Raw genomic sequence first — 27781 nt, forward strand, 5'->3', positions numbered from 1 at the left:
CCAAAACACCTTTTTTTTTCTTCACGGTGGAGATCCAAGTTTAATGTAGTCACCAAACAAGATAGGTACTGATTTTCTGGTTAGAATGTATAATACAGCAGTTACTTACGGAGAAAGAATCCGCATGAAGCTGATAGAGTAGATGACACAGCAAGAAGTATTTTAAAAGGTTTCTTACTACATATGGAAACAAATGCAGGATGTTACATTTTCTTAGTTTATTGATTTTTTATTTTATTTTAGGAAACTGCAGCTCTCAGTATATGTCATTCCGAGGTCCCATGCATGCATAGCCTCTTAATGCCTTTACACATTTCATCTTGCAGTAATTGTTTCCATTCACAGCATACATAAATCTAGAATGTAAGGAACACCCTATTTACAGGATTTCAAAAGATCGTGGTTTTTGTTTTATAGTGAAAAAAATTAACAGGACTTCAACAGAGCAAAAAGTATAGATCAGATACATTGGCTTTGTCACAGATAACACAATTCAAAAGTTTGTTCAAAGGTCTTGAGAATTAGAATATTGCTTGACTCTTGGCCTTTGCTCGTTTCAAAAACAAGAAGACCTCTCAGTAATAACAGAAACAAAATGTCAATAGCTCAAATACATATCAACTTCGAACAATTATTTGGAAAGACAGATAGCACACAGAGGCAGCGTTGGCTATAATATGCATTTATTTCTGCGCACATTTTCAGCTCTCTGTAGACTCATAGCACCTGAGCAGGTGACAGAGGAATTGAGCGTCTGGCTGGATACTTCAATAACTACACTGTAAAATTTTGTATTTCAAATTACATGTTTCAGGCTTCTTGTGTTAAAAGTTTATCAAGCCAAGATCACAATACCATTAGCCATCAGTATGTTTTATCTTTTCATCATCTCTTTAAAATTTTAAAAAAAATTGTCTTCAAAAAGACTAAATCCAGGAAATTTTAAAGAGATTTATAATCAAAGGGGTGGGGAAGTGAAGGAACAGTACATAAATGGAGCATAACACAACTGAAAGAAACATTGACTTAGTAGTATGACTGAGACCAGCTCTTTAAAAAATATACTCGCTTCACACATCTGCCATAACGGGGAAAAACACACATACCACAGACACACAAACACACTTCTCAAGTTGATCTATTTCACAAAACATTTTCTCGTTGCTTTCTTAGCCCCTCCTTTCCTACGCAAGCTAGCTTGATAGCAATATCATATATCCAAGTACAGGATTTAATTTTTGTATGCTATAGTATATTCCAATGTTTTCCACAAGCTATTCTATTGACTAAAACTTGGAGGAGCTTTTATATTTTATATGGAAAGGGAAATCATTTTACCAGCAGTTAAATATAAAACAGGCATTTATAAACAGACATTTACTTGAGAAACTGGACAGTCTTGAATAACTAGCATCCAATAAGGGTACCCCCTGTACTGACCCAAGTTCTATGGGCAAGGAAAAGACCAGCTGTTACTAAGAAGTAGTGCATTTTAAATATTCATGATGACCTCAAGCACCCATCACACACAGATGTGCACATTCAAAGTTGTATACACTGCACTGCATTTAGTATCATGGGGTCTTTCACACATTAACCAAAGGTTTTATGCAATCAACATTTATTCTGGCATAACCTAAACCCACTTTGGTTGGTGTCACCTATTCACAAGTGAATTCCAAGTGGAAATTGATACCTAATGCTCGTATATAACTTCCAGATCAAAATTAGTTTTATTACCATCTTCAGTTTTACAGTGTGGATATTTACAACAGTTTTGCAGCAGCTTTTTTGCAGCATGTACACTAGTTTTGCTTTTGTTTGATTTTTTTTTGCACAATCAACGAGTGTAACTGATTAGTTTAACGTTTTCTCCTAAGAATCAACATGACCACTAGCTACCATCTCCCCCACAACAAACTACGTTCTCACCTTCTACTCCACAAGTAAAACTATGAGTAAAAGGAAATAGGTCTCCATAACAACACGGTCACAGATCCACCATGCAGTACTGCAATTTATATATGTATCTTCCCTGTTATCTCCCATGAGTCAGAAAATACTGTTCACACAATATGGAAATAATACGTGCAGTAGAGCATTCCCTACCAAAAAAAATGAAACAGGGAAAGCCTAAAAGCACAGAGCTGTATGCTTACAGCAAAGACCCTGTAGGACCTACACTGACTGACTTCAGAAAGCATGCACTTATAGTGGATTGCACCCAGAAGTGATAGGTTAGCACTCCCCAACCAAAAACCATTAAAGTCACACAGGTGTGAAAAAGTGGTACATACCTTTCAAACATGCTCTCTACTCATAACTCAAATGACTTCAGTTTCCTCACCAATGGCAGCACCTAATAGTGCCAAACGGGAGCTTATGTTCAAAGAAGGCAAGAGGATCAATATGAAATCATGGCAAGTGTTACAAACACATGATGCAATTTAACTGAAAAACCCAATGCTTCTTATCTCTTTGTTTTTCCATTTCCTAAAAACAAAACAATTCCATAACTGAATTCTTAATTAGAGCAGCAGAATTCTTAAAATTTCATCAGGACGTTCAGCAGTCATATTTGTAAGTGTCAAAATCATGACTTTAGAAAAGAAATCTCAACACTGGTTCCTTGCATTTCACTGTGTTGCTTTGCTGTTTGATATAAATCAGTAAGATTTTACATACCAGATAAATTCCACTTTGCATGGACAACCTCTACATCTTATTACATGGGCAAGATGTGAAACTTGCTTGCACAAGGTGCAAGTATTTGGAGTAATATAATTGAAGAGTGCAAGAAATTACACACATTGTTCCAGTGCTTTATCAGTGAGGAAAAAACAGTCTGACTGTTCTTGAACAGTTTTATTATAGAATGACTCAACTTCAAAACCAAGAAACCTTCACAAAAGAGTGCTTTATTTCAGCAACCTAGCACTCAAACAAATCAAACATCCTCTTTATAATAATCAGATGCATAAAAGTACCAGTACAATTCCACTCTGTTTTGTTTTGTTTATGCCTATTAACTGCCCAATTTTTTTTATTTAAAAAATGCATTTAAAGATCTGCTGCTCTTACTAATTAATACAGACTGGTTTATTGACAGTGTGCAAATAAACCTTTATTGAAGAGCTAATATTGATTACTGTTTTTCAGCTAAATCAGAATGGGGGCACAAAGTACCTTCTGTGCTGTAAACATAATGAATTCTTCACATAATTGGAAGCTGAAAAGGCCTAAGGAAAAGGGTGCAAACACTTCTCATACATTACAATGGCTGAGCTCAAGTCTTCCAAAAAGAATTTGGAATAGTTCTGCATTTGGCATACGTCCACTCTACTGTCATCAAGCACAGTTTTAAGGGAACGTCGTTTATAAAAGCATAATTTACTTTTAGCTTTAAAACACAATGGCCTAATAAAAGCATGCAGCACTATTTTTTTTCCTCTGTAATATGATATAATTACTTAATTACCAGTGTTAACATGACTTGGTGAGTGCTGTACAAGCAAAAGGGATTGTAAAATCACCTCTGATTGTACTCTATAAATAAGGCTCATACAGTACGTCTCCCTCCTCACCATGATCCACAATTTCAAAACAGCATTTGTGTAGAATTAAATTACCCTGAAAAAAGCAGCATTTACAAATATCCTCATTTTTTACTTTTTTTGCCCACCCCCACCTCCCCCCCAAAAAAAGAAAAACACCTTCCTTCTTTTTCAGTAGTTTACAATCTGGAAACATAGGGAGTCTTTGTTTTCCAAACGGCTGTGGCCAGATTATCAGATCTGGTTCTTCACAGTTTGTCTGGATACCTGTAACACTTCACACCACAAAGTAATAGTTCTATGCTTATAAAAATATATATATATATGTAAGGGCTACTACCCAGCAAATGTAATTATAGGGGCTAGAACAGCAGCAATCATCTGATTCCTTATACATTCTTCACAGAGGGAATCCATTTTGGGTATCCTTTCAGTCTTGCTCAATGCAGTGGGATAAGAGTATTTTCCCCAAACTAATATTTAGTGCAGCATGAATGGAAGGGGGATCTCTCCCTTATAATTTGAAATAATTGGCTGGCAAACGCCTGGCAGATGACTGAAAGGTGTCTCATATATTCGTCTCCTATGGCTGTGTCCTCAAGAGCCTGTTTTTAATCCAAAGCAGACCTTTATGGATTCAGGCATACCGCGGCATTTCACATTGCTCACAGCGATTCATTGCTGGGTGGTTTAAAAAAGTACAGCTCTTACAATTCCACGGAGCTCCTTCAAAGTCTTCGTCTCTTGGCTGTGATCGTGGAGCTTGTTTGGAACTTCTCTGATGATCTAGAGAGAAAATTTTTCTTTTAAACTCTTCAGTTTTAAAACATACCAAAGCCATGCATGATAATATAATAAGACTACTGAAGTTTTAACATTTTGGAACCACATTGTTATCCACCTCTGATTTTACCTTTGTTCCCAGGGGAGGCCAAAACACACAAAATATTTCAGTTATAACGTGTTTCTTAGACATAGTCTACACCCCAGCATTATGAGGCTATGTTAGAGCATAGTATGGGAGCCCAGTCTGGAAGATATCACTACTAAGGTGCGGGTTAACATTAAACACTAGCATTTACTTCTTGCTCTTCTTTGCAAGGAGGAGATGGACCAGGGCAGCTTCTGAATGTATACCAAACATTACTCTGGTCCCCTAGATGTTCAGCATGATACAGAGCATTACCACTGCCATAACTTCATTATATCATTAATTATTCTATAGCATCTACAAATCCCTATACTGCATTACTTTCATACCTACTTCATACCTTATTGTTTCAGTCATGTGTGAGATTAATCTATTTACACCCATGTGAATTCAACCAGAATGAATTTGTCACAGTAAGATTTGGCGCAAAACCACAAAGTTAAGTCAAGGATAATTTGCTTACTCAAGTGTCCTATGTTTTCCATGCTGTTCAAATTTTGCCACTAGATATCAAGAGAGGCTTTAATGTTGCCTCTCTTTCATGCTCTCAATTCCTCACAAATGGCTTACTATAGCCACCTACCCTTACATTAGCAAGCATTTTTTAGGGTGATAGCAAAATGAATGTAGGGAGAAGTATGTAGTACGTATGTCCTGTGTCTTCCATAAAAGGTTAAATGATGCAACATCAGTGTTTAAACATTCATGCTACACTATCAAAGCACTATCAAATTACTATAGCTAATACTTGGCAGAAAGCCACAAACATTCTTTTGTGTATTATTTTAGCACTTGGCACCAAGTACTTTAGGTTATATAATGTACACCCTCTATTCTTCTGAAAATATCCATAGGGCTAACTTATGGCAATCACATTTCACAGATTTATTTTTAAGCTGTGTTAGTTTTCCCAAATGACTGTAGGTTGTCCAATAGAGCCACGGTGACACGATGATAAGGGTTTAGGTGAACAGAAATTTCTGTAAGATGTGTCCAACTATAATGAACATGAAAAGCAGGGGAGAGGAAAGAAAAGAGACAGGAAGATTAATTGATTCATTATTTGATCACACGTTCATCAGAACTGGCCACCTGGGCTTTCACACTGCCAGTTCTCGCTGTTTTCAGCCCTGAATTTGTCCCTGCTACAAGAGGGGCTTTCCCAGTGGAGATACAGGAGGCAGATCACACTCAAATGTTAGAAGGGCAGGGTAGGGAAGAAAGACAGTAACACTTCTGTAGTTGCAGAGTTGTATTTTTTTCTCCTAAGCAGACAAAATTGCAGCAGAGGTAACAGGGACAGATAGAGAGTGGGAAACTGCTGAGCAAAAGAAGAAACCAGTTAGGAGAAGGTGCTGCACTTAAATAACATAAAGGGGGAAATAAAAAAATAATTTGTACAAGCTGGGAAAATAATGGTACATAAAGCTGAAAGCGCAAAATCATCTTAATCAAGAAAGAGCTATCTTAAAAAAACCAAAAAGGTGAACATAAAATGCAAAGCTGATTGTCTGCTACTTTTCACAACACCCTACTTCATGCATAAACATAATCTAAATGTGTCATGAAATGGTCATTTATACTGTTCTAACTATTTCTGTATTCACAATACATGAGGCTAAGTGATTTTTCCATACACCACTTGTACAGCATATAATAATGAAAGGCAAAATATGTTTCACAAGACAACAGTCTCAACAAATCTATTATTAGATACAACACATTGAAATACTAATACTCAGCATAAAAATTCTTTATTAGCGACTCACCTTTTTTAAATGGCTTTGGTGGCACAACAGGACCAGGCTCTATATGATCATAAAAGTTAGTCATGGCTTTTGGGTCAAAGTTCCCTAAAACAGAAAAACAGAAAAATTATGCTCCCCATGGAACAAATAGTAACAAAAGTGACTAGCCTTAGTTCACATGCATGTTTTCAATGTGAGAGATGTTGACAGCCTACACTGTCTCCTTCAGGTCTTTGTCTAGACTTTCCTGTCATGGAAGTCTATGGAATTTCCTCCTCACACCAGTGCATCTGGCATCTTCATTGTATAGCTTTCACTGTACGCTGAAAATGCACCTCTTTACCCTGGCCTTTGGCACCTGATATTAATAATTTTAGGACCCACCCTATTCTTCAGATTCTAAGTTATTTTAATGGGTTTTAATATTGCATTCTTACCCTGCTGTAACCTACCTTGGGACCTTATGGTGAATTAGCAGGGGAGTAGTTTACTTTTTAAATCAATCAGTAAGTAAATAATGCCTTGCTCTTTGAGAAGACTGTGTTTTCAGGGTGAAAAGGCTGTGTCTGTTTTGTAATTAAAAATGCAATTCCCTGGAACACTGTCAGAATCAGCTTTTGCAAGTGCCCTTTTCAATTTATACTCCTTAATAAAAGGAACAAAAAAATAAAATAAAAACCACAACGTTTAGCAAAACTGAAATACCCAGCATCCAACAGCATAAATAACTGGCAAAGAGAAAACAACTGCAGGTTTATATCACTTTGCACTAGATATAGGACAGTCAAAACACGTCAGTAATGTGCCTGAAACCAGTCACATTCATTTGTGTATTGTTTTGCTTTCCTTTGGGCCTCACTGGCAAGGACACAGGGGGCGGGTCATCTGGGCAGCCCATGACCTCCATATACATTGCCCAGGCTTGTGCCCTGGAGAGATCACTTTGGTGATGCAAATGCTGCAAAAAACACCATGGTCTAAGGTACGAGCACTAGGGGTTGCCTTTGTCGGCAGGAGAGATCATCATGTCTCACTAGTCAGCTACTACTCACCCTTAAGCTGGGCCACCCCTGGTCAATAAAGTGCTGACCTGCCACTGTCCGACTGCTTCAGTGGGTACTGGAGTTCAGAGTATCACTTGACAAGCAGACTGAACTACGGCACCAGGCAAGAAAGAAAAGAAACAACCCTTCTTGTGCTTAGCAAGCCGGAACATCAGGACCATGTGTCCTGCCTTGTCCACCGACCTGCTGCAGGTCAACGACTCGCAGAAGATGGACATCATTGACCCTGAGCTGAAAACACTCAACAGTGACGTTGCCACTTTGCAGGAGACCAGTCTCGCTTTGAATGGCAACCTCCAAGAAAAGACTTACACCCTTTTTCTGGCAAGGAGGGCATCCAGAAGAACCTTATATTAACGACATAGGCTTTGCAGTGAGGCACTGCCTTCTGTTTGCAACAGAACCACTAACCGAGGGGTCAGAATGCTTGCTTTCCTGCTGCCTCTCAATCACCACTGGTCCAGTTAACACCTTGAGAATTTACGCTTCCACTATGTGCTCTGACATACAGGCCAAGAACCTGCTCTATGAGGAATTAGACCAGGCTGCCAGGAGAGTTCCAGCCTCCAAACTCCTAATCCTGCTGGGAAAATGCAATGCCAGAGTTGGGGATGATCATCACACATGGGACAACTGCATCAGTCTCTACAGCCACAACAGGCGCTGTAACTCTACAACAGTTTGACTTTACCCCTGAAGGCACACTTCTCTACTGTCTCCTGAGACAGGCAGATACCAACAACAATAACATTCAAATATACAGCTCAAAATAAACACATATTTTTGTAAGTATTTTAAAATATATACCTCTAGATTGAAGGAGATCTATTTCTTTCTGTGTACAGTCAACGTTTATCTGGAGCTGCCTGTTCTTGCTTCTCAATCTGGTCATCTCCTCAGGCTAGAAAGCAGAACCAAAAATAGAAACAGAAGTCAGCATAACCATTTTTGTTAAGCCATGCACATACATAAGTACAGTGAAATATTAATTTAGCTGTTCTTCCTCTCCTTATTTTTATGCAGATGGAACTGTGTAGTGTAAAAGGTTTGTGGGGTCCCTTGACAAGAACATTTCAAAAGTGAGAACCAGTCCGTTCCCACTGGTATAGTACTAAATTAGTACGGACTTTTTTCCATGCAAAACATTATTTGCCAATTTATCAGCTTGGGAACTGAAATCAGGACATAAATTGCTGATTTAAATTAATACTTTCTGTATTGATCAGTAACAGGAGTTTCAGCACCATCACAGTAGTATGACTCCAAATGTATCTTGCAAATAAACCAAGACAGTTACACAAGTTTCAAACCAATGTAGCTTAGATGCACTTATGTGTGGTTTTGTTTCATGATAAATAAAACTTGGTAAAATTATTGAATGATACAGGCAAAGAATTAATTCACCCTGTACCTGTGAATCTCCACAAAATATAGATTTTAGGACAAGTGTGGGGTTAGTCCTCCAGATGTTTCTAAACTATAATTCCCATCATCCCTGGTCATTGGCCATGCTTGCTGGAGCTGTTGGGAGCTGTAATTCAGCAACATCTTAAAGGTCAAAGGTTCCCCACACCTGTTTTAGGATATCATAGTCAGATTAAGTTTCCTTGTCAGAGGGGAAAGAACCACCAATTTAGAAATTCACATAAAACATTTGGATGTTGAATGACATTATCTCAAGAAAAGTTTATTATAGACTGCAGTGTATTTAAAATTTAAAATCAGTCATATGCCCTATTCCTTTCACCTCTCCCTTCCTTCAAGTATGACAGTGCTTCTACCAGGGTCACAAAGTTGTTTTTCCTATCATAGCTTATCCCAGCCTGGGTTCTTATTCCCAGCTGATGAGACCACTATGTTGCTAACATGCAAGCTGTTGGGGAAAATCTACAGCTAATACCAAAGAAAACACTACCATGCTCTTTCTGGTCTGGGAAAAAGCATGGACCAGCTACCAGAATATGCTGATGCCCAGCTGCTGAAGTGGACTGGTTACTGAACCTTATCTGGCAGAATATGAATGATATATAATATATATATGGCATGACAGTGACAAACCCTGTCATTAGGAGGGAACAACTTTAATATTTTAAAAGCTTCTTACTTACTGTCGGGATTGAGGTTGTGCAGCTTACTCTTCTCAGACGCCTTTGCATAAGATCGTGTTCCATGCCATTCACTTCAGCTTTGAGCTTTTCAAGCTCCTCATTTTCAAACTTCAGTTCCTTTGCTAGCCTCTCCATCCTTGCACGTTGGTGTAACAACAAGGCTAGTGTGGTATAGAGAACAAAGTCAGTGCAAATGCACAAGGCTGAGAAACCCAACTTGCAATTGGAATAGTATATACAAGTGAGCTTTTAAGAGCAGAAAGTGACTATAAACATGCAGCCAAACATCAGTGTAGAGATGTTTCATGCTAATGGAACTATACTTGTAGACGTAAAGTTCTTCCATCATAAAAATTATTATTTTAGACAGTAACTTGGATATTACCATTTCTGGCCACTGCTTCTTTTTTTTGTTCTTTGTCCGCTCAAAAATAAAAGGCACCTGTGCAGGATGAAATGGCAATCTAATTGTAACAGTGTACTGACAAGACTAAATCCTAAAAATCAAAAGGTATAAGACACTGGGCTACAAGATGATCTCCACTGCTTGCGATCAAGTTCACTTGATACAATGGAACATATTACTATAGCAAATGCAATCTTTTCTTAAAAGCTGCTTTTACTCTTTGGAAAAGCAGTTTTAACCTAAAAGATTACAAAATCAGTGCTCTAATCAACTGCAGGAGCCTGTGACTAGATTAGGACATACAAATTAGTTAACAGAACAGAACATATGAAGAGGCTGACCCTCCTTAACTGACTTTTTTAAAAAATTCATTGTAGAGTAGAAGTTTAACTACTGGACCCAATTCTAGATTTTGTAGTAATTCCCAACTCTCCATCTTTGTCCTTAGTGGGGGGAAATCAAGAGAGATTGCAAAGTAAAGGCATTTGCTTTAGAGAGTGGGTGGGATGAGAGAAAAGAACTCTACAAGCAGGGTCTATAAATTTCTGAAGACCCTTCTTTCTTGCTCTTTCCACATGGCTTCCAGAAATGCAATCTGCTGTGTTGAAGAAACTGATGACTCTTTTGGTAGTATGCTGGAAATGCAGGGTTGCTCTTCCTAACTGTTCAAAGTACTCACACCGTCTGTCTTTAGGGAGAATTTGAGGTCTTGGGCTGCCTGCCAATTGAACAGCACCCAACTCCCTGGCAGCTCAGATGTGGCAGACAGCAGGAAAGCAGTTTCTTCCACTTGCTGCCAACTGCATTGTAGTGGTAGTGGGAGAAACTGAAGCACAGAGTCACAACATGGGAGCCCTTCAGCACAGCTATTCTTGACCATCCTCTGTTCCTCTGAAATATTCTGCAGCTTGTGTTACTTAAAATATGAGTACACAAGATTTTCCACCATCCGAATATAGATCTACAAAGGCTCCCTCCACATTATAAAGACATTTAGAAGAGGTCCTATAAATTGAGTTGAATCCATAGTTGCATTATTTCTCTGCTAAATGTCACAATTAGATATCTGTAGCAAGGCCAATGGTTCATTCACAAAATGAATGAGGACAGTATGAACTGTAATATTACATTCCAGTGTTCGGTTTTGCAGCTCAATTATTTAGCACATTGTTACTCATTACTTTCTCTTGACACGTCCTCATCATTCTGCATACTTCTCTCTCAAGTCTCCTCCAATCATCCTTAGCCAGCATTCTACTCTTTTATCTAAACACATATGCTCCTTTTCAAGTTTACATTGTAAGGAATGCTATACTCAGGAGTAAAATGAACTACACCCCATATATTCAGATATACGGGGTACCGTACAACACTTTTGGTACTAAGGTACAACACTTGTACCTTTTCCACAGGTTTGAGGGCAGAGCATTCCAATTTATCCATGAAATAGTATGCAAGTTCAAGAGTTAAAAATATAATTAACTGCTTTGAGTTACAAACTCTGTATGTTTGTACGGTATAAACATCTCTGAGAGCTTTGGTAGAAGAGCAAGATGCAAGATATAGCTGTACCTATGAAAGGCTTAGATTTCAATAGATAGAGTTAAATTAAGTTAATTGAAGTTAGGTTTTACTGAAATCAATGGGAAATATTAGTTACGATTTAAGTCCTGTAGATTTCAGTGACCTCAACAAAAGTAACTTTGCTTGGCTCTAACCAGTGTCATGTTAGCCAGGGCCATGGTTTCAGTCTATTCCACAGCTGAAAACAATACATCAAAGCTAGCTCTTCTTCCTTATTATAAATTATATACAAATTTTGATTCATACCGAGCTACGCCAACAGGTCCATCTACGCTAGCGTTGTCAACCTTCTAAGCAGGAATGCTTTATGAGATCAGACAGAAATCTGTTGGTGTTATGCTGTCTTAGGTCTCTAAACTAGAGATCTGAGAAGTAGGATAAAACTGAACAACTATATAAACTTTGCCATATTTTGTTTTTTTAAAAAAACATGTTTAGATCACCAGACACAATAATGCTCCCAAAACTAAGTGTTCATCTAGCCCAATACTGAAGATAGGTCCAGTATCTGAAATATTGCCTCTTCCCATGTTATTTACCCAGACCCTGAGGTCATCTTCAGAGGCTCTTCTCTGGCTGCCATTCTCCATGAGAGATATGGCATACTAGCTATGGAATGCCCTCCCCAAAAAGGTTCGCCTAGCACCTTTTTTACTATCTTTTCAATGCAAGATAAATACCTTTTTATCTTTACAGTCCTTTTAAATCTGTTGGTGCAAAGTTTGCTTTGGTTTTTACCATTTTATTTTCTGCTCTATCATGCCGAATCAGATTGTATCATCATTTTTATTATTTCTGATTTTTAACTTCTTCTTTTTTAAGTTAGTGAATCACCCTATTTGTTTTTAGAGCAGCTTATAGATGTTGAAAATAAGTAATAAAATATTGCCTACTCTGACTAGCAGGTCACAGATAGAGGCCTTTCACATCAGCTGGTATCTGATACTTTTAACAGAGTTGTCAGGGAATTGAATCAGGGACATTCCACATGCAAGTCAGGTTTTCTACCACTGAGCTGCTCCCCAATTACAGAGCTACAGCTATCCCAAACCAAATTTATCAAGGCCTCAGATCCATTTGTCTCCTTTCTCTTTGCTAGGTAACAAATATTATTGTCAACATTCCTATACAGCCTTGGAAAAGTATCTCATCATACAACTGGAAGCTTAAATAGGTTTCAAAAGCGCTCCACAGTAATGCACCTTTATGCATGTTCTCCTCTCCACATCAACTATGGTATTTTTGCTAAAGCATCTAGTTCCTTAGCAGATGTACTTCAAAAACATGAAAAAAATAAAAAAGGCTTCAATAACACACTTCAAAAATTATTGAACTGCAGATAAACCCATCTTCAATCCAAAAACTTCAATCAGTTTTGACATTACACAGGAGTTTGCACTGACAAAGCCTCAACAGCATGTGATGTTATTGCACATCATGACCACTACTTGCTCTGTAAATTCTAACCTTGCACAGTAAGTCTAGTACACTTAGATATGCAGGACTGTGTTAGCTCTATATTGGCAGACGTTACTCTAGGGTGCTATTCAGTCAATTGAATTAAGCATATCCATTCCTACCCCCAAACCATTTCTGTGCTAATTAGGTTATGCATTATATGGCATCAGCAACCGTTTCTTCTGAACCACACTGCATCAATGCAATATACTGCAACATCGTCCCACACTACAGTGGCAAAGTAGCCCTTAAGCTACATCCTGACGCCTCCTTTGCTGCTGCAGAGACAATGAACTTCCAGAGTATATGCTCATTCTATCTTCTCTCTTACGAAACAAGATGATATATATTTGCCATTAATGAATCCTGATAAAATAACCATGGCATTCCGCAATGGCTTAAGAAATTGAAAGACTGTTAGTAGTTTAGAAATCAAAGCACAGAGGATGTACCACAGTGCAAATAATTTTTTTTTGATAATTACTGCAACATGCAATTCAGTAAGTTTACCTTGAGTATAAGCATAGTCATCGGACCCAGAACTGGAGCTCCTCTGATACTTATGGCTTCCTCTTTCACATCCAGATCCTGGTACAACTGAAATAGGCTGAATTGGTTCTGGTGCTGCAGAATGCTCTTCTTGGTCCACTAAATTTAAAAGGTTCTCAGCTGGTGCTCTGCCTACGGTGATTTTAAAAACTGCTGGATTTGGCTGAGATACCATGACCCGAGGTGACTGAGTAAGCACACCCGTAGGTCCAGCTGGCTGTGTATATGTTATATATAAAGGATTAACACTATAAGGAGGTTTGGGCTGACCTGACATACTTCTGGAAGGAGAACTTGAAGGAGGAGTAGCAGGTGCGTACAGTGGGTGCTGATTCCGTTGGGAAGGTGGGTTACTTATAGGTGAAGGGCTCCTATTCATTGCAGTCCCAGGTCTTTGTGGTGGCTCAACGGTAATTTCTATCTTGTTCATGGAGCTTTTGGATAAGCTAGGTCCACCATATGGAAGATAAGATACTGAGTGTCCACTTGGTTTTTGATATGTTTGGGGTGTTTGTTGATATGAATGGGGGAGCACAGTTGAAGGACTAGGAGGCATAAACACATGGGAACTTTGATGGCCCAACGGGCTAGGCTGAACTTGATGCTGAGGAGAGCCAAAAGGAGAAGGACACTGAGAAGCAGGTGGCGACTGAAAAGGCGACTGAGGAATCTGGGGCTGTTTTGGAGAATACTGAGAAGGCTGATAGTTTTGTTGGTGCGGATAAACAGGCAGTGGATGTGGACTATAATGGGGCACTGGGCCTTGTGGCGATGAATGCCACTGTGCACTTTGAGTAGGAGTCTGTCGTCCTGAAGAACTTTGAGATGTCTGCCTAATATAGAGAGATCCAGGATTCCCGTAAGGATTGCTTGGAATTGGAGGAAGAATTTGTAAAGCTCTGGGTACAGTCTGTCCAGATGGGAGGTTCTGCGACACTGTAACAGTTATAGGATTTGTGCTATACCGAGGTATGTGCATATACGCAGGAGGAGGCGGGCCTTGCATAGCAGATGTATTCATTCCAGGTTGTATGGAAGAAGGTTGCTGAGGTGGTTGCAAAGGAGGAGTAGCTGCGTTTCTATTCTGGTCATTCATAAAAAATGGATTGTAGTTGGGAGAAGCTGCCACAACAGCTGGAGCAGAGTGTGGTTCTTGAACTAAGCATATCAGTTGTTTACCTGCTGTGTGTTGTGGATCAATATGTCCATCACTTGAACTATGTACCAGTGTACGACCACCATTAAGTTGAGCTCCATCCCCTCCGTGATAGCTGGTGTGAGGATGGATGCCGAGGTTAATATGCAGATGGCGATTCCTGTTCACACGAGTGTCATCTGGGTGGTACTCCATGTATAGGTATTTGTTACTCTCCTGTGCAAGAGCTCGACAACAAGCATCAAGGTTGTTGTTGTTCTAGTAATAAGAAATAGAAAATGTGAAGGGTTTAAAATTAAATAAACGAGTCTGACAAGCTATAATGTAGTTCCATATGCATACATGTCAACATATCTATAAAGCCTAGTTTGAACATCGTATTTCAGTTAAGACTCTCACCTGAATTAAGGAGCATTAGCTGAATGATCCTCTTTTTGTACTCAATTAAAGCTGCAGCATTTGTATACAAACAAAAGTTTTAAAGAAGGTACACTTTACATCCAGGTCCTGGGATCATACGGAACCCTCTGGGCCTCTCTATTTGACCCTCAGGACTCTCCTCAGGCCACTCTTCCCACCAGTCACTCCCTCCTCAAGTAATTTGCCTTGTTGGATACTTCAACTGTGATAACATCTCATTTGCCTGGATAGAGAGTTGAGTGTGTAGTTAAAAAAGCATGGCTGGAATGTAGCCTACTGTACAAAAATAAGAGTTATTATTATCTGTCACACCACTGAATTTTTGCCTCTGGCCCACAAAGGAAAGCAGTGCTTGAACTGAAGAGGGGGGAAAACTTAGGCAGTAGCCACCATCTCAGAAGAGTTTCTCCTCCTGGTGTGAGATGGAAGACTGCTTCTCCTAATTCTGGGCTAAATAGTCTCTCAGTCCCTTTCAGGAGGCTATCTACCCCCTGCAAAAGTGTGGGGGAGGGGGAAACAAATTTATCAAATTTTAAGAGGGGTGACTTACCTTAGTTAATTTTACAAGCTGGCTAAAGCCCTTCCCCTTTCCAGCACTTTTTAAAAAGCCTCATGCTTGCTTATAGCAGCAGCAAGATTCAGCGCTTCTTAAGAAACACAAGTGGTAGGCTACTATTGAACCCTGCTGATACTGCTAGGGGCTATGAGGCTTTTTTTACAAGTACAGGAAAGGGGAAGAATGTCTTATTCACCACAAAGGTAAGCCAACCTCCACCCCAACATTTTGGGGAAACTTACCTCCTCCCCTCCCCAAATTTTAAAATCCATTCTCTTTTCTCCCCCACCACCATAATTTCAGCCCAGCTCCAGTTTCTTCTAAGATTACACCTGCCAATCATAGCCAGGAAACAAAATCGTCACACGTTTCTTCAGCACGCATTGTTTCATTTTTAAAAAATATAAACATGTCAATAAAAGGGCTGCGTTATGGGAACATTAGAAATAAGATTTTCAGTGAAAATATTGCCTATCCAAACCCCCTTTCCCGAATAAGCTTCCCACTGTTTACAACATTTATTCTCTCTCTCTTTTCATAATTGATGGGAAAGGTTAAATGTTGTCCTTATTTGTAGCTTGAAAGTGAGGAAACAGGAGCAGGTGGGAGACATACAACGTTCAAGCATCTCTAAAAGCAATAACTACACTGGTCAAAAAACATTTGGAGGGATATATTAAATGATTCCTAATAATGTAAGCTTTAAAATCTACTCTTTGTTGATATCTAATGAAACCTCTTAAATTTATTGACATTCTCTTCAAATTGTGATCAACAGGATTGAACACACTGAAGTTTGCTAAGTGCAGAATACTGAGATCTAAACTCTGCTGTGCTTGGGTTTCAAGGAATCTGCCAATGCAGCCTCCAGTGAGATGCCTCCTCCAAGCCGCCTGTTGTGTATGTGTCTTTAATTTAGAAGAATGTTTTTTCTTCAATATTGTTTTATTCCTATGCTTTTGTTCCCTTTTCCATGTGCAAGACTATAGCAAACTTCTTATAATTTTATCATGAACCATTAAAATATTTTATTTTGCTTTTTCAGAAAATGTTAATTTGCAATACTGTCAGAGGTCAGTGGAATACCATATTTTTCCATGTATAACACGCCCCCGTGTATAAGACACCCCCTATCACTTATCAAGTCAAACAAATATTTGGAAATTCTAAAGCTTTACCTGTAGCATGAAATATCTGAATTTTAGGATGGGGAGTTCCATAGGGTCATTGCCCACCACATTCCCACCCTTCAAGATGGGGAAAGATGGTTGGTGACAGGTTTATAGGCTTCATCCATAAGATCTAGAGGCTCCTGACCATCCACTACCCCAGGATCCACAAGAGCTATAACTCCCAAAGTATTGTTTTTGATAAGCTCAATGGCAGGAGCATCAAGGTCTTAAGGATCAGGCCTACACAACTTCTGCCATTACCAGACTGGTTTCCTGAACACTTCATTGAGGGAGAGGGAAAAGGGAGCATCTGTGGAAAGGTCTGGTAAAGAACTTCCCCAGATATGCCAACACTCCAAGCTTAAATCATAATACTCTGAGTCAAACAAAATTTTCCTCCTTACTGAAGGGTAGAAAAATCAAAATAAGTATTTGGAAATGTGTTTGCCAAGTAGCTAAACAGCCTCAATCTTTCTACTAAGGCCTCAAACCAGTGCATTCATTGTTTCTTGAGGCCATTCCTGGCTCTTGCAACTGCCTACCTACAGAACCTTTTCTTACTGTCTTGGCATCAAAAGCACGCACCTTTCTTATTCTGGCATTGTTCCCATCTGAAATCACTTAACTGTGTTCAGGGCAGTATTACTAAAACACACACACAAACAAAACAAAAATGTAACAGGTATCTTACTGTGAGAGAATTCCACCTTAGGAGTTTATACTACAGGGAGGAAATACCTTATTTGCTTTAAAAATTTCCCCTTTCCTCTACAAGTCATTGAAAAACTCCCATGCAAATTGTTTAGTGATATTTGCAAAACACTATTTTATTTTATATAGGAATACTTGGTTTAAAATCTTATCACAGCTAAACAGCACAAGAACTACCAACATTCATATTGGAATGAGGATGATTTTAAAAGGACCCAGGCATGCTTATCTTTCATTCCTCCTGATTGCAGATTACATGCCTATACTTATTTGCCACACATTTTATTTCTTTCTGCTCCCCCCATGGGCATTTTATGTTCCACTTAAAATAATACATTGATAATAAAATACAATTATTTAAATTAGAACACAAAATGCCCTGTGGATGACTAGAGGAAAATGCATAGGTAGATGATAGATAGATAGATAGATAGATAGATAGATAGCATTTAAGAGCTTAACCATTGTTTTAATCTCGCTGATCTCAACAGGACACAACCTGTACCTGTGCTAATTAGATGAAATGGGATTTTTAACTAAATTAAAGTGGTATGAGTAGAATCTATATTAGTGAAAGATATGTTAACAGTGGTTTTCAACCAGTGCGCCATGGCACCCTGGGGCACTTCAGATGGTGGTCAGGTGCACCATGGGCAGCCCTGGCCTCTTTCCCCTCCTCTGGTGCCCTCCAAAGGCTTGCACAGCGGTTTCTTGCACCGGCCCTGGCTACAAGTTCTCTAGGTGAATGCTGCTACAAGGGCAGGGCAGGAGGTGCTGGTTGCCAGGAGCTGAGGTGGCCTTGGAGTGAGTAAGCAAGCAAGCAAGCAAGCAAGCAGGCAGGTGAGGATTCCTGAGGAGAGGTGTCCCAAAGGGGTGAGGGGCTGACAGCTCAGCAGGCAAGGGGCAACATAAATAAGCTCCTGAGACTCAAAGCGCATTTCCCCACAGGGGAGCCACAGAAAGAATGTAGTTGGTCAAGGGAGCCACGGACTCAAAAAAGTTGAAAATCTTTGTGTTAACATATAATGAAGTATGCTATGGGAAGCCTGAAGACCTAGCTTGGAATTAAGTTTTCACCCTCAACCCCTTGTGGCAAAAAAAGCCTTTATCTTTTAGAAACAAAGAGGATGAAATTGTGTGTGGATCTTACTAGCATATTACAATGAATTCTTTTCAAAGAGAAACCACTGTTTTATCTCTTACCTGGAGCATGCACTGTGACACCACACTCTGTGGGATCTCAGGGAAATGTTGCCGGAGGTCATGGAGTACTTGCATGTCGAGTTGCTGGCTGCTCTGTGCCATGTCAGACTGATGTTAGCCTCAAGACTCTAAGAAAATAGCAGTCAACAGGCGACTTCCCAGTGGCTATGCTCTTCTGATGCTTTTGGCATCTTCTATAAATACAAATACAGTAAAATGAAGAAATAATTTAACATGATTTAGACAATCACACAAAAACATATACATATCTGAAGGACATATGAATATCAAAGTCTCAGATTATTATTTCATAAGGCCATGACTTTCATCACTCAATGCCACAGTGAAGAGTAATTACAACATATACTCTATAGGACTGTACTTGAAAACAACTTTCTTTTCCTAGACTTGGGACAGGAATCTTCAAATAAATGAGACATGAGCAAGCTTGTCCCTCCCAACAGTAACTTTCTTAATTATGCTTCTTCTAGCAAGAGAGCTTGGGACCAGTACATCTCTACCATCCTCACCTTTAGATCTCTCTCCAGTTCAAAATAGAAGAGGAACTACATAGCAAATCACACTCTGAATATACACTTCAAAACTAACATGAATAGTTACTTGGATTTTCCCAAATTAATGGCAAGCAGAGGTGGGTGACCCATGTATCTGAAAACATTGCTAAATGTACCTTGTGTATTTGGTAACCTGGTAAGTAAATATTTGAAGTATTTATGCTTATGATATACTGTATTCATTCTATAGTATATATAATATTACATATCATATATAAAACTTCTTAATTCTGTCCTATCCTTTCATTTTAAAGTTAAGTACATGTATGTAACCCAGATAGATGAGAAACTAAGTACAGTAAATGAAGCTGTGCAGAAGCAATCCAACCTTGAAGATAAGTAGCCTTAGTAACTGCTTAGTGACCACATAAGCAGAATTGATACATTTGTCGGGGTGGGGAATGTGAATGGTTCTTCCCTTTCAAAGGTTGGAAGCAAAAAAGGCGGCTGGGACTAGTTGATATGAGGTGTGAAAATCAAGCTGCAACTGTGATGCAAGTAATCTGGACTTTGCTACTTTAATATGCAGAGAATCTAGGCCTACATAATGGATGTTCCCATGTGTGTGAAGACCTGGATTTTGGCAATGGATAATGTTGTTTCCGCAGACTTATGGCATTCTGGATCCCGAGAGATAGGGCTTTGTTCTCCATTTTGTACCTGTATAAAGACAGTTCTCTCTCAGTGCCAATTCCAAGAAGCCCACACAGTGAACCCTCAAAGAAGTAATGTGTCTACAGCATTTCCTTCTCTCATGCCTCACCCTTTCCCTATTTTAATTTGTTACAAGGGTCCCTAGCCAGGATTCTTTGTGTGAGTATTACCCCATCCTTGGTATTGGTGTGGATGAGGGCCAGTCTGCTTAGGTAGGATAACTCCTTCCATCCAATTTCTAGTCCCCATTTCTCCATGAGGGAGAGGATGCACTAGCTGTGGAAAACTTGGGTCAAGTAGGAATTTCATTATTGGTCTGCTTGTGTGTCCATATATTCACTGGCAAAGTAAGATCCCAGGCTGTAGGTGTTTGTTTTGGCATCCCATTGCACAGAGAGATCCCAGGATGTGTCTCAGGCCTGATCACCTTGGAACACACAGCAATGCTATTTAATATGTTAGCACTCCAGTTCTGACTCCCGAACTGGACCGTAACATAAAGATCGCTGCATTGTATAGCATAATGCACAGTTCAGTCCTTCCACATCAGTTAGGGAAGAAGGTATACTGCAACATTTACATCTGACAGTCTAGAGAGATAATCTTTATAAATGTAAAAATCTCACTGGAATGAAATTTGGCTGGCCATACACTCATGCTGTCAGCATTGCCACTAACATTCAAATACAGATCAATACATTTGAGAGGAACCAAGCATGAAGCGGCTTCAGTAGATGTTACTATCATTGGCTACATATTCCTAAACATAAGTGGTAGGAGATTACAGTTTAAGGATTTGACCTAATTCAAACTCCCGTTTCAGCATTTGCTGAAGTGGTGAAGTGTTACACTTATGCAGTTCAAGGATCCAGACAGAAGATCCCAGATTTGACAGTGGAACAAGTTAGAACTGTTTTCTCCACCCCTGTCCAACAAACAATAATATGCTCCATTTCCGTCTCTCATTCACATACTTTGTCTCCCAAACATGCACTCAAAAGATACTTTTTTGCAAAATCCGGAAGAAATACTTAGCACAGTCTAACGTAAAACTCATTTATTTCAAGTACTGAATTTTTCAGGCAAGACTACAATTAGTATTTTGTTACTAGAGAATCTTCACAAATATGTCTGCTTCCCAACACCAGAATTGTACAAGAAATGCATAAGCTAAATACAGTCGTACCTTGGTTTTCAAACAGCTTATTCTTGAACATTTTGGCTCCCGAACACCACAAACCCGGACATGACTGTTCCGGTTTGCAAACTATTTTTTGAAGTCGAACGTCTGATGGTACTTCCGATTGGCTGCATGAGCTTCCTACAGCCAATCAGAAGCCACGCTTTGGTTTCCAAACATTTTGGAAGTCAAATGGACTTCTGGAACGGATTCCGTTTGACTTCCAAGGTATGACTGTAACTACAAATACGAAACAGAGGCACACAAATGCACAAAGATAGATTTTAAAATAAGAGGATAATGAAGAAATTATCCATTGTTTGCTTCTCTACTTATTTATGAATGCTGGATTCTGTTCCGGAATAGTGCAGAACATGGGTTCAGAAAATACTGTACACCTGATTACTGTTAGAAGTGATCCCAATCCTACAATGTAAGTGGTAAAGTATAACTGTGCGAGTTGGTCCTCAGAAGCCATGATCACAGCAATCCCAAAAAATTACTAAAAGCAGGCAACGGTGTAGATACAACTTGTGGCACTCATTCAAACTACCACTGTCATGTTCCCCATGATACTTCACTAATGTGACTCCAGATACTATTCTGCAATGTGAAAATAAAAGAGTTGTATTGCTTTAGCTTTTCCAGGCCAAGTGCTGCCTCACTTATAGTAAGAGGTGCACCATATAGTTTGACAGCTAGCATGCAAAGACAGCCCCATGAAGAGGCTGCTGCACAGCCAGCTTAAAATTCCAGTTCCATGTTCAGTCCTACTGCTCTACAACAAATGGTCAAACGCGATCTGAAGTCAGGATGTAGATTGCTTTCACAAGCAAGAAATCATAGAACAGTTTTGCAGGCTGTGTAGAGTTAGTGGCAGATTACCTACAACAAACCATATATTCCCTTTTTCCAGCATCTCCAGAACTGTTCCCTGCTACATCACATCCACCCTTCACTTAACACACAACAGCATCTCTATATGCATTGCCCAGGTTCCTACAAAGATGACACCACCACCTCTCTCCACTACTGGAGAATTAGAAAGGGGAGGGGAAATCTAACATCCTGTTACTAACTGCCCAACCAATAATAAATTACTGTTTTTATACTACTTCAATCACATACAAATAGGTTCAGATGTGGCCATGGTTACCTGGTTAGCTTAAAAGCTACATGGGGTCTAAAGTTGAGAATCCAATTTCCAGTCTTTTTTTAAAAAAACAACAACACACAATTATTATTGGTTTTTTAACAAATACAAGTACAAGAACCATTAAACACTCATCCAGGTGTACAGCTAATGGTGTTTCTTCTATCCATTGGCTTTAGACATAAGCTTACACATTCAATGTTCAAACATATTACTGAACATACCATCTCCACTAAGAAGACTGATCAGTTGGTACAACAAGGTCTTGATTTGGGTCATTAGCATAGTTAAAGAAAAGGGTCCACATTTCTTGGAAGGTGTCTCTTTCTGTTATAACTTTAATTGCTCATCTGCGTCTGGTGAGATGCTCAGACATTGCTGGATCCCAGCTATTATTTTCGCATATATTCAGGGGTATTTCAGTCTGGTTTTCCCATTGTTAAGCTATCGCTAATCGTGCTGCAGTCAGTAAGAAGCCTACATGTTCTTTGTGGTGCAGAGTGGAGTCCAAGTCTATGCCCAAAGATAGTAGGGCTAAAGCAGGATTTGGGGTAAGATGTTAGCTAGTAATTGTGGATATAATGGAGACAACTCTACTCCATGACGGAAGAAAGGCAGGGTAGAAAATAAACTTTTCAAATGTAAGGCAATCTGCAGCATTAAATAATGATAATTATGACATCTATAACACTGAAATTCTAAATGCACTTCTGCATTTAGAGGATGTGGCATCTTCATGAGAGGATTATACAAGGCTTTCAATACGTGTGATTTGCTACTTGCCTTCTTCTGGCGACTTCTAGCCTGATTTTGAGGTACTAGTAGATTAGAAGCAAGTAACTTGATTCTGCTTTCTTTTGACCTGGCCCCTTCCTTGTGGCCAACTTTCTCATCTTACCCCTCAATGGACATCCTCTTACAGACTGGGGAAACATGCACCTTATTGCTCTGCCTTGCTGGAAAATAAAACAGTCAGAAGATGGTAGGACAAAAACTGCAAAAGACCTATTGTGGGTACCAAAGCCTTTAAAAAAACACCATCTGAATGTTTGAGTGAGAACCCCAGAAGAAAGTGCATTACAATTGGGTACAGTACATCCAGGGGGATGTGGGTGGCGCTGTGGGTTAAACCACAGAGCCTAGGACTTGCCGATCAGAAGGTCAGTGGTTCGAATCCCCGTGACGGGGTGAGCTCCTATTGCTCAGTCCCTGCTCCTGCCAACCTGGCAGTTCGAAAGCACGTCAAAGTGCAAGTAGATAAATAGGTACCACTCCGGTGGGAGGGTAAACGGCGTTTCTGTGTGCTGCTCTGGTTCGAGAGAAGCTGCTTAGTCATGTTGGCCACATGACCCGGAAGCTGTACGCCAGCTCCCTCAGCCAATAAAGCGAGATGAGCACGGCAACCCCAGAGTCGGCCATGACTGGACCTAATGGTCAGGGGTCCCTTTAACTTTACCTTACATCCAATTAGCAATTTTGCTTGTACAAAACTAAGACACTTGAAGTATTAAAATTGATAAATATTCCAAATAGTACAATAAGTATTACAGAAGTTTCAATTCCCATTATTTCTGCTTTTACACAATTTAAAGACTTCCAGAAAGTTTACATCTCTGGCTAGCACTCTAGAACTTACTAAAAGATAGAGAGACAATGCCTTAAAACAGTTGTTTCTAGTTTATACTCATCATTGCATATCTATTTCATTGTAAACGGCAGCTGATATATTTTGTTTTTAATTTATCTAGCTCTTTTATTTTGAAATTAATAGACTCAAGATGTATTATTGTGTTCCTATGAAACGGAATATGTGAAGATTACAGAAGGTAATACTTTTCACTGACTGACAGAGAATTAGAAGATAACCTAGAAAAACCCCAGTTTACAATGCTTGGGAGCAGCTGGCCACAAAGTTTGTTATACTGCTCTGCTTGGCAGAAATTCTTCACTAAAAGTGAAAAAGGTCTCACAAGACATAGGGCTAAAGATATAATGGTTCATGTGGAGAAATCTTAGTTAAAAGATTATTCAGTTTTTTAAAGGATTCATTTTATTCTTTATTGTCGCCTTTTGAATGTCCCAAGAGAATCTTGCTTCCACTTCAATTCACACATCAAAAGTGGCACAGATGGCATCATACATCTATCAAAACACAAAAGTTAAACTGCAATTTTTACTACACTTCCAATATGATTATCAGTACTTATCTCCATCTCAAAGTATGCTTCCTAAATGTACCAAATTCTAGATTTGGTATTACATTATACATATATTTATAAAGTTATATCCATGCTTTCTCTTGCCTCTACACTGGTAGAAACAATATACATAAGCACTTGGGATGGAATAATACACAATTAGAATAATTTTGTATTCTTCACTACTGTGCTTGCCTCCAGACCTTTGTCCCCATGGACTAATTGAACATTTATTAAAATCTGTCAAACAACCTAATGGTTTTTCTGCCTGCTGTAACAATTGACAAGTACTATGCTAGGTAATGTGTGATTTTTATTTGTATTTTTACAGATATTCTATGAATTACTTAAATGAAGCCTGCGGACCACTGGTGGTTCACAGACTACAGCTTGGAAACCCCTATACTACAGTTTATAATTTTATAAGAATAGATCTAATCGTAGGGGTTGAAGGTCTCTGTAATACAGGTAGTGCTTCTGTTGTAAGGAAATCACATGTATCTACCACTGAGTACAATATCACTAGGGAAATGCAGTTTTTATCCTAGCTAATGTACCAAATGTACCAACTGCAACAGTGCAACAAAAAATATGGCTGTGCAAGTTCCACAGTCACCTACAACATAACACACTCACATTACAGGCAACAAGTATTACAACTCACATCGCCTTCCACCTGCCTCATATTTTTTAAAAGTTGTATCATCATAATTTTACTTTTACAGGTGGAGCATTATTTCACTGCATCACCACAATGGAAAATCCCTTTATCACAACCAGAGGCATATAAGCATTTTCTTTGGGTTACTTAGGCATGAAAACATTACAAACACTGATTCTCTCTACTCCATTTCCTTTGTGCCACAAATAACTACCAGAGGTACATATGGGCAGGAAGGCTAGTTGTTTTGTTGCCTTATTTGTATGGTTGGCTTACCCAGAAGAGAAACAAAATAAAAAAGGCAAACAGGCGACACAGTTTCCCATCTACAACAATGCCCTGACATTTCATAGCTTTTTCGGCTTGTAGTGAAGATCAGTTCTCCTGAAGCAAGGCAACCCTGGCTTCTTAATTATATATGAATGCAGTACACACAAGTAGCTCTTGGCCCAGACTAGCACAAGTATGGCATAAAAAAACCCACAGAAAAAAATTAACACCTGAATGGTCTTACTCAATCTTTTGAACATATACACTCTAAAATTTGCCTACACCAAACAAGATATAAAAATATTTAGCAAGAATAAGCTTCAGTACACTGCCAAGGCCTTGCTACCACTCAAGACTGTCTATCTTCAAAGCTGCCAAAACCAAAGCAGCAGCATCATACTGCAGTCACCCTGCTGAGGAGACATGCCAAAAACCAAAACAAAACGAAACAGGCAGCAGAAGAAGCTATTACAAATGCAATTACTTGCAACAGTAACAAAGTAATAATTGTAGCACTGCTCATATCCCTGCTATACAAATACATGCAAGGTGTGGCATATCCAAGCAACCTGAAAGCAGCCTCCAAAACAGACAAAAAGTTTTCCTCAGCATGTAGGTGTAAGAGAAAAGACTCACACCCATCACACCCTATTAAAGTTTCACCCTGTCTGTGATTTAATCATTCAAAACCAAGCAATACAGGTCCAAAAGCGTGCCTGTTGTTTGCACACAAGGGGATGGACACCTGACCCCTTAACATTGGTTCTCAATTAACAGGCCTCAGAAACAGGTTCCCCATCACCCAGAATACACCTCCTTTCTTCAGTCCCCAGTTCATCTATAAATTGATTACCAACTTCATGAACACCACTACTGCTAAATTTGTAAGATGAAAACGGATAAAGAACAGGGGAATAAAGTTTATGCTCTGCTTTTCATTTACTACATATTTTTAAGCAGGTGCCAGGACACACTTGGTATCCCCCCCCCACAACCCATACAAGGTTTTAATCCACCCCAGTAGCCCATCCACTGTTGCAGCCTTTTGTTTGTGGAGCGGGGGATCGCCCCTTTCAAGGCATAGGAGCCCCCACCCCAAGCATTGCCCCTCACTTTGACCCCTTCCTGCCTGCTTACTGGACACACAGCCAGCCTGCCCCCCTCACCCGCCTTGCCATGTTTTGCCAACAATCCCTCCACACCTCTCTCTCTCACACACACGCACCCCGGCCCTCCCCCCACCCCTCTCACCGCTCGCGGGGGGGCCGGTTCCAGCAGCACCATCTCGCGCTCCCCTCCCATCCGGCCCCTGGGCGTTGGGGGCAGCAGAGGAGGCCAAGCCCCCCGTCGCTTCCGGGGTGTGTTTGTGTGTGTGTGGAGTGGGGCAACTCTCCCCCCCTTTCCGTCTGCGTGAGGCGAGGGGGGCGTCTCCGGGTGGTACCGGCAGAGTGCAGACCGAGCGGGGGGCGGGGGGGAGAGTGTGGGAAGGGGCGGGTCAGCGCACTAGACAGGGCCGTGAAGCGTTTCCGGGACCTCGCCCGCCCCGCCCGCCCACTGCCAGGCAGAAGAATTCGACTGGGGATTCTCGAGCAAAGGCCCGACTGGCTGAAAGGAAGGGAGGGGCGGGACCAAGCCCGGCCAGCTGCACCTCCTCCTCCTCCTCCTCTTGACAGAGATGTTGGCGGGGGGGGGGGGGAGGCCCAGTCGCCGCCGCTGCTTCCGAACAGACTTCACTTCCGGTCCCAGATTGGACTTCCAGGAATCCTCCATATGCGGGGCAGGAGTGGTGGGAATTTGGGGAACGGCTTGGTTAAAACAGACAACGTCGCTCCCTCGCTCTTTGAGTTAATTCTGGTCTACTCTACCCACCCAGGCGGTAGAAAAGGAGCCTGGGTTTTAAAAGAAACACGGGTATTATGCCATAATTCTCCTCAGATTCAAGGCTTTCCTCGCTGGCAAGTCGCCTGCGACTCTTGAAAGGCCTCGTATCTATTCAACAGATAGCGAGGCAGCAATGGGAAGTGTCCCCCCCCCCCGCCCATTTGTCTTTTTAAGAAAACGCTCTTTGCCGCAGCGCTTTGAAACAACGGTTTTCCTCAGAGTTGAAAAGCAGCTTCGTAAAGTTGAGAAGGGGACATGAAGTCTGTACACGCCTAAATCCTCACGACAGACAGAAATTCATCAGGGGTAGCCTTCATCTGTAAAGGTACAGAAGAAACCTTTTCCCTCCAATAATGTGTTAAATCCGGCGGGGGCAACCCGTTTTGTTATGGTAGAAGGCATCATTATTTTAAAGCACATTCACGAAAGCTGTTTTTTAATTTTATTTTGCACTTATCCTGCGCCCCACCTTACCTAGAAGTGAGCCTCACTGAATTCAATAGGACTTACTTAAGAATGGAAACGGTTAAGGTGGCATTGTTGTTTATTTACTTATGGCATTTATACCCCGCCCTTTAGCTAAAATGGT

General features: G+C 40.1%; 1 protein-coding gene across 1 annotated transcript; it reads right to left on the reverse strand.

Moving 5' to 3' along the window:
* Positions 1-203: 203 nt before the first annotated feature.
* TAB3 (TGF-beta activated kinase 1 (MAP3K7) binding protein 3) lies at positions 204-26910 on the reverse strand. Its single transcript, XM_083612327.1, has 7 exons — positions 26563-26910; positions 18621-18814; positions 13364-14816; positions 9406-9566; positions 8105-8198; positions 6255-6338; positions 204-4340 (listed from the first exon to the last, which is right to left on the reverse strand). The coding sequence occupies exons 2-7, from the start codon at positions 18720-18722 to the stop codon at positions 4192-4194; spliced, it is 2043 nt and encodes a 680-aa protein (XP_083468453.1). The 5' UTR covers positions 18723-18814; positions 26563-26910; the 3' UTR covers positions 204-4191.
* Between the last annotated feature and the right edge of the window lie 871 nt (positions 26911-27781).

This window comes from Podarcis filfolensis (genome assembly GCF_964270895.1).
Source record: "Podarcis filfolensis genome assembly, chromosome: 4".
Taxonomy (NCBI): Eukaryota; Metazoa; Chordata; class Lepidosauria; order Squamata; family Lacertidae; genus Podarcis; species Podarcis filfolensis.